The 13786-nt window shown below is 45.6% G+C and overlaps 1 protein-coding gene across 2 annotated transcripts in view; it reads right to left on the reverse strand.

Moving 5' to 3' along the window:
• The window catches only part of LOC147886087 (uncharacterized), a 62862-nt gene that overhangs the window by 22436 nt on the left and 26640 nt on the right, over positions 1-13786 (reverse strand). For both annotated transcript variants that reach the window (XM_087395133.1, XM_087395132.1), the window contains exon 11: positions 4525-4725. In XM_087395133.1, coding sequence (XP_087251259.1) covers positions 4525-4725 — 201 coding nt within the window. The remainder of the gene's footprint in view (positions 1-4524; positions 4726-13786) is intronic.

The raw sequence follows: 13786 nt of genomic DNA on the forward strand, positions 1-13786 counted from the left end.
TTCGAAAAAAGCAGCACCTCCCTCAAGGTGGCCGCACCTTGCTCCAGCCCTTGCGCAACACCCTGCCCTAGCCGAAACTCTTTCCAGCCCTAGCGCACCACACAACCACTCGCCTCTGCGTCCTCTAACCCTATGCAGCCCTGATCAGCCTCGAACTCCACGCCTACCACTCAGCTCCTCTATCGCCTCTCCTACTTGCACTCTCCTAGCTACGCCTCAGCCTTCTCTCACCTAATCCCTTCAGCAATTCCAAATCTCGCTCTCTCTTTCTCCTACCTTTTCCCTACATCCTGACCACCCCTGATAACCCATGAACAACCAAAACTTGCAGCAGCAAATTTCGAATTTAGGGCATACCTGGAAGAAGAAATCGTCCAAAGTATTCGCATCAGAAATTCCTACCTCAGGAGCTGGCTCTGATACCCACTGACACGTCCCAGCACTCCTGAAACCTCTGATCTGCAAAACAAACACACACAACATGAGAAACTGAGCAGGGTGCTCACCACCCAACCATGACATCTACGGGATGTGATCTCGAATCAGGAGATGTCCCCTCCGAGCCACGAGCTGAGCTACTGGCACGAACTCCCAATCAGATTTAAACCAGCCTGGTGTCCCATACCACCAGATGGCGCTATGAAGCCTGGGTTCTGCCACTGGGCCTTGGGCTACGCTAAGATGCAGGCGCGCGTCCGCGACACAATCTAGGAACAGACCTAGCACCTGGAAGCGAAACTTGCTCCCATCGGCACACTGAGAACTGAACCCCCTAGGCCCCTTTTATAGACTTGGGCCCCAGCGCCAAAAAAAGCGAAGACCTATAAATGGTTCGTGCCCTTGCCACTCAACCCGAGAATCAAGCCTGCCTAGCTCTAAGCCTCCCCAGGCTACCTGAGCTAGTCTTGTGTACCCAGTACACGTCAGATACCAATCCATGCACATGACAAAGGGCACATATTAATTGGCATAAATCCAATGGCTTTTGGATCCGTGATGAGGATACTCCGTTTTGGGGAAGTGACATAGGTTTCACCTGGGTTGAGATGGGGTGTTCCTGTCAGATACTTGGGATACCAAGTTGGCTTGGGCATCTCTCTGACACAATTTGCTCCGGTGTTGGAGAGTAAAAGAGAAAGCTCCTCTTTTGGGGCTCTGCAAAGCTTGACCTTTTGGTCAGCCAAGTCCTTTTGGCCATGGCATGGTTGTGTGTTCTTGCTAGTGCCATTCAAGGGATTTCATCACTCAGCTTAAGAGACCAATAAGGAATTCTATATGGAGTGGACTTGATGGCATAGAGGATGTTACAGCCAGAGTTGCTTGGGAGACTCTCATTCTCTCCACTTCGAAGGGGGTCTCAATATAATTGATCCATATTTACAGTGTGGGGCTTGGCTCTACAATTTGGTTGTGAGGGGACTTATGCCTCAACACGAGCCATATTTTTTCCACAGCATACAGTCATGCACACCGTCTTCGGGAGGAGACTCGATGGATAGTACCAAATGGATCTTCACTTCAGCCCATCTCATATCTCCTTCCTCCCCTCTCATGGCAGCTATCCTGAAAGCATGGTCCAGCTTCAGGAGTACTCTTTGGAGCGTTCCCCCTTCCTCTCGCGAAGAGATTGATAGGCAGCCACTCATATGTAACGACAGCATTTTGGATGAGCATGGTAGACCACTGGGTGCATCTCATTGCATGCAGTGGTCAAGTTGGGAGAGGGGACCTGCCTCCACGGTGGGTGTCTAGAAAGCTTTCAAAAAGCTTCCAAAGGATAGTAAAGCTCATATGATTAGTCATCTAAGAGGGAGTGCAGGCAAAATCCAGCAGATCGATGCAGCCTTGCCAGTGGATTGGATGGAGACAAAATGACATGCTTATCACTTGCCCCACTTCCCCACTCTGCATTGCAGCGCTTGCTTCCTCAACACACCTATTCCACTTCAGGTTAATGCAGTTCGAGATGTACATGAGGATGCCCCTAGTTTTTTATGTGCTTTCGGAAGGCAGGCTTCAGCCGGTCAGGATTGTAGGCTATGTGGAGATTGGTTTCCACTTTCGGTGGTAAATGGATCCTAACCCTCTTCTCATTTCCCTGGGTTCTTGGAGACTCTGGCTTTATACAAGAGTACTCATAAAGTTCCTGCAACGGTACCCAAAAGAGTGGGAGTGGATTGACGAAGGGCACCGAGAGAGGAGCGAGAGGAGCCTCCCCTTCTTTCGTTACACAGTTCATAATGCCGGGAGATTTCAGCTCAATTGTAGAGATTGGAGGCACTTCAGAGCTCTTCATTGGGTTGCCTTTCATATTTCTGCTGATCTGCAGAAAAGATTTTGGAGGAGACTCTCGAAATCCCATGGGAATAGAAAAATCACTCTCTTTTTCTGGCTTTCTATTCATGGCCGGATTGCAATGAACCTGTGGAGATCCAAGTTCAGGGCTGATCCTACTTGCCCCCATTGCTATGCTGCTGTGGAGACTATTCAGCATTGTTTATGGAATTGCAGACAAGTAGGAGTTATATAAAAGGCGATTGCCAGAATTTTCAGTTCTTTTGAACATTCCCCCTTCTTCATGACTTGGGGCTCAATTGCTTGGCTTTCCCTTTCGGGGCCTCAGGTCTTTTTTGAGAGGCATGACTCATCATGGGCTATAGCTATCAAACAACACTTGATTGAGCCATGTTCTTTGAACGAAGTCCTTGCCTCACCCTTCAAGGCTGTGCATATCTCGGTGGACTCTTCTTGCGAGATACTAACAAGTATATCAATGTGGCATATAGGGAGAGCCAGGTGCATAGAGGCATTGGATGGATCCCAGGTTCACCCCTCAAGGCTGTGCATATCTCGGTGGACTCTTCTTGCGAGATACTAACAAGTATATCAATGTGGCATATAGGGAGAGCCAGGTGCATAGAGGCATTGGATGGATCCCAGACTATGGCCACTATATGGACAAACACTATACATACAATGATGGCCATCTGGACGGTCATGTAGGGGTCTTCTCGAGCACCTTCTACCAAGAGGGCTGCTTTCCTCAGGGAATGGAGGGGCTCCCCCTTCTGCTCTGAGTCTTCCACAGGATCGAGATGGCATTTTCAGCCTCAACCTTGATTATACCTCTTCTTGAGGAGCTTTTTTTCATGCACACCATGATGTATTACTGCCTTGAGCTTGCTCTGGCGGGTTTTATTCATACTTAATGGAAGTCTAATTTTACACACACAAAAAAGGGGCCGATTTTAACAGGAGGTAATGCTGATTCTTACGAGGATAGAATAAAATTGAGTAGAATGTAATCACCAAAACCAATAATCTTTGAGTGTAATTATTTACACCTAGATCACTCACATGCACATAAGATAGTACACTACGAGCTACAATTGATGGTTTCCATTTCGGTAGATTCTGATAAGTCTAGCTTAAGTTATAGCCTAGGGTACAATTGAATGTTCTAAACCTAGTTGTGCATTAATTATGTGCATGGGTAGAGGGGTCATGGGGAAAAATTTTAGAGAGAGAATCAAATAGCAAATTGAATTATTAAAGTTATATTCCCACTATATAGGCTAGGAATATTTGATCTACATTTTAATTGACATGTACGTCTAATTTCGTTTTTTCACTGCTTTTATCAGTTTTAGGATAAGAACCAGCCATATAAAGTGCCAATTGCCACCTCATTCTTGCATGCTTCTCGAGATCTTGGCTGCTCCCACGTTTTTCAAGTGGCCAACAATTCGCATTGAATCCCTGCCTCCTTCTGGCCTTCAGGCACCTCCAAAAAAAATATGATTTGATTTACAGCCAGCTGAGGACAATTTTCAGCACGAACTTCTCAAACCAACTCGTGGTCCTTGTGCAGAAGCTCCTATGTGAAGGCCTGGCCCAATGTGGGAGGTCACATTTGTTTGGTGCTTGGCCAAGGGGGAAAGGTTGTTCGCACATTTTGGCCAAGCACAACCCAGCATGAAAATCAAGGACCTAATCAAAATGTATGTCAAATATGAAAACGGGGTTAGTAGCCCTTGGCAGTGGATTACACGTGGACTTTGGAGGATGCATAATCACATATGCTTGTGGATGGCGTGATATGGCTAGTATATAATGAAGGTTCACCATAGGCTCTTTGAGAGTTGAGGAGGCAATGCATGTCCAAGATTGGAGAAAACTATGCCATGAATGTGGCAGTAGAGTCGTATGACAAGAACTTTGGGGAAACCGATCCCTTTTACTAGGCACCATTCCCCATCCCAGCCCCAGCATAGACCAAGGAAATGTAATCCATGCCTTAAGACAGTCCCCCTTTCAGAAACAGAGACAGAAACATAAAACCAAAGCCAAAATAGATACAAATTTAAGATAGAACTGAAGCTCTTACACAAAGTTGGGAAGAATTTGTGACTGAACAAATAAGCCCAGACAAAAATGATATTGAGGAGTTCAAGACCCTTTAATGTTCACACAGTCAAGCACAGCACATTGGAGGACACAAGTCATCTCATATCATCTCTGTACCTGGTCTTCTTGTTCAGCTTCATAACCAGCAGAAGTCCTGTCCACGTCTGGCCCTGAGATATCAACCAGAATAACATTTCTCTCATCTAGAATTGAGATATGCTCCCATTCATTACATCGGCTACGAATCTTTCCATGCTTACTGCGCCAAACCCATACTTGGCCAGCAGCAGTAATTGCAGCAAGATGATGACGGCTTGCCTGTTCCACAACAAAGGTATAAGGTATGTATGCAGCACAGATAGATAGATGTAAATGGGTGAAACAACATGAACACATTGATAACCCTCAACATTTCCTGAAAGATCCGTAAGCCCTTGATTTTAAAATCTACTCACACCTGTCTTCAAACATGTAAATATCCAAGTATTCAAGCATGAGACGTCCATCTATACACGACCAAATCTTATATTACGTGTAAACACTGGAACTTAGACATGCGTAAAAGATTCCTCTTTTTTTCCTGTCCCTCGCTATGTTACAATCAGATTCAACTTGAATGATCTCTGATACAAGCTAACCTAGAATGCAAATTGGAATCCAAATCTTGCAGACAGTAATATAAACCTGCAAAAATGCCACATAGTGCCCTTGTAAACACAAATATTATATACACTGAAGACTAAAATTGGATTGACTTTCAGTCTTATCATTAACAAAAAACTAAAAGTAATCATGTAAGGCTGTCCAATAATATTATTTCTAGCGGACCACTTTCACCCACATTCAACCACTTGTAGTACAATTTTTCCAGTTAATTCCTATGTCCTTTGATTGCAGTTAAAGAAGATTCAGAATCCTTATATCAGCTTCACCATTACCAAATAAGTAAAGGCATATTAAAGGCATTCTTGCCCCCCAGGTAACACTACACCACAAACCACAGAGCGCCCAACCTGCTGACGGGGTAGAAGCGGATTTAAAGTTGATCAAATCCCCGAGAACAAGGGAGCCACATCCTTAAAGGAAGGCCAATATGGCTCTATCATATTTCTTGCTCATACCATCATCCAGTGGAACTAAGTCTGAATTGGTTTCCTAACTTTTGATTAATTAGTCAACAGAAAATGTGTTTAGACTAAGTAAACCCATAATGTGTTCAGTTTTGCTTTGGCATTCTGGGCCAAACTCCTAAGGCTATCGATCTATTTCACAGTAACATCTTCAGACCACACTAAGAACATGGTCTATTTTTAGTTTGACATTTGTTTATGAATTAAGCATTTTGCTCTGTCAATCACGCCCTATAGAGGGGTACATGGAGCCACCTAATACACAGGAACATTTTTATATGTATCACAACTTTAACTAAGATAGCAATCACCCAATATATGAGAACATTGCTGTAATCAACACTTTAACTACGAATCTAGCATCATTCTACAATCACAATATATTGCAATGGAATCGCACAACAGCATTTGGGCATGAGAAGATTAAGCTGGAAAACGTGTCAACGTCTCAAAGTACAACAATGATGACAAACCCAAAGTCCTTTGGGTGATACTTTGTGCTCGAGAGAGACCTTTTGATCAGGCAAAGATAAACTTTGTTGGTGACAGAGTAAAAGCCCAAGGTGATGAAACACAAGCTTGGAGCTAATTCAAAAATCAGATTCAGAAAAAAAATTAATGGCACAATTTCAGAGAGATGTGCTTATATGGGATTCATTCAGAACCAAGATGGGAGAGACTCTCTCTGAATATAAATATCATATTTGGGTACCTTGAGACTTTTCAGCACAAGATAAAAGCAGGGCACTGTTTCCAGCACAAGACAAAATCAAGGCATGCTTGGAAGTATTTCGAGATATTCACCAGTCCATGGTGAAGAGTTGATCTGCAATAATTCAGCTTGTATTCAGTCTGAAGGCCACTATAAACTAGTGGAACTTTATGCTAAGGTAGAGGTCAGTCTAACAGTGAAAGAAAGAACGACTTTGCCTTGGGTAGAGTTGCAATAGACATAGGTGGACCACGCTTGTAGAAAGTATTTGAAAAATGATCATGCATTACATGTGATGGTGCACATAATGTCACAGAATTGTACTTTTTGATGTCCCAAGGAAATAAAGAGAAAATATTTCGAGTCTGGTCAAAGAGAATTGATGCGTGGTGGGGATGCCCACAGAGGACTAGGATTAGTTGAGAGCACGAGAATGCATGCATTGGCTAACGATTAATGGGTAAAATGCGTTGGAATTATGGAAATTCACCCATGTTTTAAGGGGGAAATCCCTTCAAAATGGGGCGACCAGCTTTAAAGAGGGTGCCACAGGCGAAAAGCAGCTACAATTACGTAGGCACCCAGATTTTGGAAAAAGCCATTGCTTTTCACATTTTCCCTAAAGCACCAACCCTAAGGTCAGATGGAGGGGGAGAGTACCTCTCAAATGAGTTTGCAAGGTTCCTATAGCTGAGAAGCACTTACAAGTATATGATAAAGAACTATTGGGAACTTATTCATGTATTAACTATATGGAAACATTATCTTCTCGGGGCCGTCAAGATAGATCATCAAAGCCTCAGCTACTTCTTAACCAAAGCCAAGCTTTCAGAGAAGTATATGAGATGGGCTCCATGTTTCAATTTCAGATTTTGCATACACCAGGAGCATAGATAAACCGGCACATGCCTTGTCTATAAGACCTCCAATAACTAATATGTTTACTTTTGTAAGACTAGAATATATCCTATTGTACAAATTCAGATTTTTGTTGTTCTATAAAGTCGAAGCAAAAGAAGTGCTTCTATTGTGACATGCCATGACATTTTGCAAAGGACTGCGGAAAGAAGAAGGCGGATCAAAAAAACAAAAGGAAGGAGTCCGACTCAGATTCAGAGGGTGATACAACAGCCAAAGCAAATGTGGTAATCGAAGAGTTGCTCTTGGTAACATCTCCGTGTGTTATTGAGGTCAGATATGCCAACCTAGAAACCACAGTGATAATTGAGATGTGGGTCGACGAGGAGTCAGAGACCTTTGTGAAGATGAAGGACAGCATGGAGTGCTTGGTATCTTCCAAGTGCGTGGCTGTTGACACTGACACGGGTGGATTCCATGGAGTGCCATGGGGTTTCATGTTCAGAGGGACACTGTACTTCAGAAGGGGACAGTATCAGATTACACAGGCTATTGAAATGTGCCTCAATGAGGTGCATGGTTTGCTTCAAAGCAAGCACATAGGCAATACAACGATCTGGGATGTACCTAATGTTCTTCATTTGAGCCTTTATAGCATGCTGTGGAGAGACTCTGCTCTTCATTTGTCTTAGGTAATGCGAGATTGGAAGGAATTGGCCTTATTCAAAGGCGGAAGGTAAAGTGTGGGTGCTTCTTCAAATCTCGGACACGGATTGCTGGAAGGCGATGGACAAGGTGTACAAAAGCCAAAAGAGTACCTGCTTGAGAACTCAATGAGAGTTCGTGGTCCAGGTTATATGGAGATATTCATTGGTTGCAGACCATGCCAAAGGAAGGATGAGTTGAAACAGACCCTCAGAGCATGGTGCCTGGAAGACTCCAGGTTGTTCACTCATTATGAGGGGGACAATAGGAAGATTGTGACTGCTAGATTACTTGATTGGGAACGTGACTGAAGGTGCTGGTGGTGGTGGTGCCAAGAGGTGCTACCAGAGATGGACCAGTGTACCAGGATGGTGTACGGAAGCGGAACCAAACCTGGTGGAGTGAGAGCCACTGGATGAACATGTTAGAAAATAGGAGGGAATGAATCACTCAATCCTCCACCCAAGATCTCTCCAACTCTCACACACTCAACTCAAATAGATGATCACAAACGCAACAAACACACACTCAGAAATATAGACGGAGAGAGAGAGAGTATATTCATCCACCGAATGGTGGGCAGAAAATGGCTCCAAGGGAGCAATACAAAACTCAGCAGGGTGCTGGAAAACAATGATGAACTCTCTCTCGGAAACTGCTCCAGATCTGAGTGCAGAACACAGCCTTGGAGAGGGGCTTTCAGTTTCGCACTGGATGCTGGGCTAAATGGAGAAGTGGGCCTTTTATAGGCACTGCCCAGGCCCCTTCAGATGACCGACCAGCAGGGTCGGTACCCTGTCTGGTGGCCGACCACGTGGCCCCATTAAACCGCCCAGGGTTGGGCCGACTTGGCCCGCCACAGGCCCTGGTCAGTGGCCCTGGTTGGGCCGACTTGGCCCGCCACAGGCCCCTATATAAGGGTGCCCTGTGCAGCCAGTCTGTGCTGCTGCAGGAGCCTCCACGTGAGGCCTAAAGCCCCTATATACCTGCTGTTGCAGGCAGCGACCAGCCCATGTGCTGGTCGCCTATTTCTGCCATGCTGTCCTCCCTCTGTTTCTGGCCAGAGTCTCTCTCCCAGCCCTCCTACCTCTCACTGCCCCTTGTCCCCTCAAATCGGGGGCTCACAGGTGGGCACAATGAGAATCTAACACCCCCCCTCAATGTCACAACTGTGGGCCAATCCCCATACGTCTGATGAGGTGCTCCATCTGTTCTCGAGGGAGTGCCTTCGTGAAGAGGTCGGACAAGTTGTCGATGGTCGGGCAATACATGAGCTCGATCACGTCGTCGATGATGAGTTCTCGAACAAAGTGGTAATGAACTTCAATGTGCGTGGTCCGCGCATGGTACACTGGATTCTTGGCAATGGTTATGCAACTCTGATTGTCACACATCAGCACTGTTGCGCTCTCCTGACACACGTCCATGTCCTCCAGAATCCACCGCAACCACAGTGTCTCAAGCTGCTGTACACGCAGCTCTATACTCTGCCTCTGTAGATGAAAGGGCCACTGTGGGTATGCTTCTTACTCAGCCAAGAGATGGCACCAGATGCAAGTAAGAAGCAATACCCTGTTGTTGATCTTCTGGTGTCAGCATCACCCGCCCAATCACTGTCACAAAACCCGCCTAGTTCAATGCCTTTGGTATAGGTGATCCCATTGGTGCAAGTACCCTTTAGATACCTCAACACCCGTAAACCTGCATCCCAATGACTCTTCTTGGGAGAAGCAGAGAACTGGCATAATAGCCCAACTGCATAACAAATATCAGGTCGAGTATTGGTAAGGTAAAGCAAACTTCCTACCAATCGTTGGTACCAAGGAGTATCGACTAGCTGGGATGTGTCGTGAACACTTAGCTTGAGCCCGACCTCCATGGGAGTTACTGCTGTCCTGCAATCCACCATCTGGAATCTCTTCAGAAGTTCTCTGCAATATTTCTCCTGTGAAATGAAAATCCTGTCTTTGGCCTGCTTTACTTCTATCCCAAGGAAGTAGTGTAATAACCCAAGGTCAATCATCTCAAACTCAAACATGAGTAGCTCCTTGACCTAAGAAATCTTCTTGACATGGTCACCTATCAAGATAAGATCATCAACATAGAGGATGAGTACCAATCGCAACCCCTTCTCAATGAACAAGTAGAGGTTTGCCTTAGAAGGGCTCTGACTTAGCCCTATCTTCTAAAACAATACATCAATCCTTTGGTACCAAGCTCTGGGGGCCTGTTTCAGCTCGTATAACGCCTTCTTCAACCTACAGACCTTTAATGGGGACCCTGGATCTTGAAAGCCCGGTGGCTGCTCTACGTATACCTCCTCCTCTAGGGTTCCATTAAGAAATGTGGACTTCACGTCCATTTGAAAAATAGGCCACTAGAATTGGGCAGCAAGGGCAATCACTGTTCAGATAGTAACCATGCAAGCTGAGGGAGCAAAAGTTTCATCAAAATCCATGCCTTCAGTTTGAGCAAAACCTTTGACCACTAACCTTGCTTTGTACTTATCCAAGCTGCCGTCTGATTTGTATTTAAGTTTGTATACCCACTTAGTGCCGATGACTTTCCGTCGCGAGGGTCTAGCCACTAAGTCCCAAATATTGTTCTTCAAGATAGCATCCATCTCTACCTGCATGGCAGCCTGCCATTCTCGATTGTCCTTCACCTCCTCAAAGGTCCTTGGCTCTTCAAGCTGAGCCACCAAGGCAAAATTCACGGATGGGGTCTTCTAAAGACGTTGGAATTGACGCAATCCGGAACTGCTACTCTCAAGTATTTCGGTGATCCGAAAGTCTTCCAATGTTCTTAGGTACCATTGGGGCAACCTCTTCTCCTTCTCAGTGGGAGTAGGAACTGGAACTGCTTCTAAAACATCCGGCTCTTCCTCAATACCTTGTGGAACATCAGCTTCCGATTTCGCCACCTCTTGGATGGTCAACCTGGGGCAGGGTGGGTTCGGGGGTTAAACAATCTCCTCCTCCTCAATCTGAGGCTCCTCCTGGGGTTCAGGTTCCTTTTCCTCAAAGACGACATCCTGACTCATAAGGATCTACTTCTTTACTGGGTCGAAGAGTCAATAGGCCTTGGATTCTTCGCTATACTCAACAGAGATACATTTTCTGCTTCGAGAATCAAGCTTGGTCCTGTCTTCCTTGTGCACATGCACCCATGCGTTAGAACCAAAAATGCGAAGATGAGTGATAGAGGGCTTCTTACCATAAAATGCCTCATATGGAGTCTTGTCCTTAACGGCCTGTTGAGAATGTGTACGGCTGTATTGATAGCTTCACTCCAATAGGCTTTAGAAAGGTTCCTCCCTCGGAGCATAGAAAGCCCTGTCTCCGTGGTGGTTCTATGCTTCCTCTCGGCTACCCCGTTTTGCTCAGAAGTATGCGCTGTGGTGAGTTGTCGCTTGATCCCATGCTTGCGACAAAATGTGTTGAACTCATTTGAGGTGAATTCCCCCCCCTGTCTGTACGAAACGTCTTGACATCCTCCCTTGTCTCCTTTTCAACTCTGGCCTTCTAGTCCTTGAACTTCTCGAAAGCCTGTGACTTTTTAGCCAAACAATACACCTAGGTCATTCTACTGAAATCATCCACAAAGAGAAGTGAGTACCTGGATCCTGCCCACGATGCTGTAGACATTGGGCCACAAATGTCGGCATGAACCAACTCAAGTGGTTTGATGGCCCGAAACGAGGCCTCTTGTGGGAGCTTGTCCCTGTGCTGCTTGCCTTCTAGACAAGCCCTACTGTCACGGGGGCGTGAAATTCTAAGTACTTTAATGCACTACAAGACCGTGACAACTTTGGTTTTAAAAGTCCAAGCATGGGCTTAATAATGTGTAATTAAACGCGGCATGGTGCCTAGCACATAAGCGTAATTAGTCCCTAGGCCCAAAGGCATTCCAAGGAATTAAAAGAGCGGTTGTTGGGAAATGATGATGTGGCATTTTTAATGGGCCCCCTAGAGGGCCATGTACCTTCAGTGGCCCCCCTAGAGTTCCAGGTGGCTCTAGTGCCTTCTACATGCTCCTTTGCCATTCCTGGGCCTTCTAAACTTCACATGTATGGTTTTCTCTCTCATCTTCTCCCTTTGTTGAGTTTTTGGACTGGTTTTTCAGCCTCCTTCAGCTGAATTCCGTTTTTCTTCATAACTCCTCACCCGTTTGGATTCCTCGACTTCCGTTTGGCCCGATGGCTTCCCCTTTGCTTCCCCTTCGTAGTGATATGCTTTTCCCTCCGTGCGTTTGGTAGAACGGGCAAAGCTGAGCACTTCTTTTGCTGGTCGAATTCGCAAAAGTGGCTTTTTCTGGACCTTTTTGCTTCTACCGCCTCCTAGGCCTCTCCCCTTGCAAAGCTATAACTTTCTGTTGAATTTCGAGTGGTCCCACGCGCTGGTTGACTGGTTTTTCTCAGTTTTGGAGGACTTTCCGGCGATGAAACTTCTCCAAAACCTTCTCAATGCATTCCTCTCTGAAGCACACTTCTTTTGAGCCCAAGAACTCCCACTTCTTCGCGACAGAAGTGCTTCTTTTCGCATTTTTCAGTGGAATTCTTGCTGGTCGGCTCTTGTAAATGTTCTTTCATCATGCCTTTGCACTCCTCTTTGGCTGAGAATGCAATTGGGCATTGGCTACTATGTCCTCTTGGCGATTGAGGACTTGGTTCGAGTTTTCAGGGCTTGGTGAGTTGTGATTTTGCTACTGCAATTTCTTTTTGCCATAAGCTATTGGTTGGCCTCGTGTGCCGCCTCTTTCTTGGCTCACAGGTGCCCAGGCAGTGCTACATGAGTCATTCTTTGGTTGGGTACTTTGCTGATTTTAAATTGGAGCTTTGAAAAGCTTTGTGAATGCCATCTGGAAACCACTCAAAGAGAGTGCAGCTGGGGTGCAGTGTGATTGCATCTGGACAGCCAATGGAATTGCACTCGGAAAAGAGAATGCCTTTGGGTTGAGCCTATGGGTTAAGTGCACTTATGTGATGGTGTTCTATGCTTGAAAGCCTTGCGAAGGCTTAGTGAATTGGGGCTGCATGCTCAGTTGCAAGGAAGGTCTCCCAGATGCAACTTGTAATCATTTCACTGTGAAACATAAAGAAATACCGAAAGGGGCGCCACGGTGTTTGGGGCCAATCGGGTGCACTTGTCTATGTCTGTTGAGCAGGGCCATTCTAGCCTCCATCCCTTTTTCAGTGGTTTTGTTTGTGAACAAATGGGTAAATGCCAAATGGTGATCATGCAATGGTTAATGGTTGTGATATATGCTTTGTGAGCTGTAAATAAGTGCTGAAGTGATTAAAGGTTTAGTTCCACTGCCCTTTGAGTGATTAGAGGCCGGTTTCATTGGTTCCATTGCCGGGATACCACACACTCTTTCTCAAGAGGTGGGCCTCGGTAGTTTGGTGGAAGGATATCTTTGCTGCACTTTTTGACAGCTGAATATTACAACCATAAACATGGTGAGTACCCATGAGCAAGAGAGCTCCACAACTCCTCAAAGGAGAAGGCAGGAAAGCCTTAATGATTCAACTAGTGTACAGCTGCAAGGAGCACAACAAATGCCTTTTGAGCAGGCCACACATAAAGCTACAACTGAGCTCAACGGTGATACTAGTTCCAGCAGTGAGTCAGATGATGCTACTATGTTGAATGCACAGCTTGCAAGTGCAGTGACTGCTTTGACTCAGCTGGCTCAAAATTTGGCTCAAATTGTGCAAACAAATGCCAAGAAGAAGAAGAAATCAAGAAAGCACAAGCACGGAAAGAGTGAGTACACACATGCATCAGTTTCTCATGGCGGACCGCACACTCATGCATCAGTTTCCCATAAGGGACAGCCATCAAAAATGACTCCGAAAGTGACTTCCAAGAGAGAGGAATCGCCCAAAAGAGCACTTGAGAAAGAGGTACAAAAAGTACAGCCAGTGCAACAGTATGAGCAGCCAGCACAAGGCCTTGGTTTGGGTACTTCT

This window comes from Dipteris shenzhenensis, chromosome 24, assembly GCF_047967505.1.
Source record: "Dipteris shenzhenensis isolate YYH24624 ecotype China chromosome 24, Dip_SZ_1.0, whole genome shotgun sequence".
In the NCBI taxonomy this organism is placed as follows: domain Eukaryota; kingdom Viridiplantae; phylum Streptophyta; class Polypodiopsida; order Gleicheniales; family Dipteridaceae; genus Dipteris; species Dipteris shenzhenensis.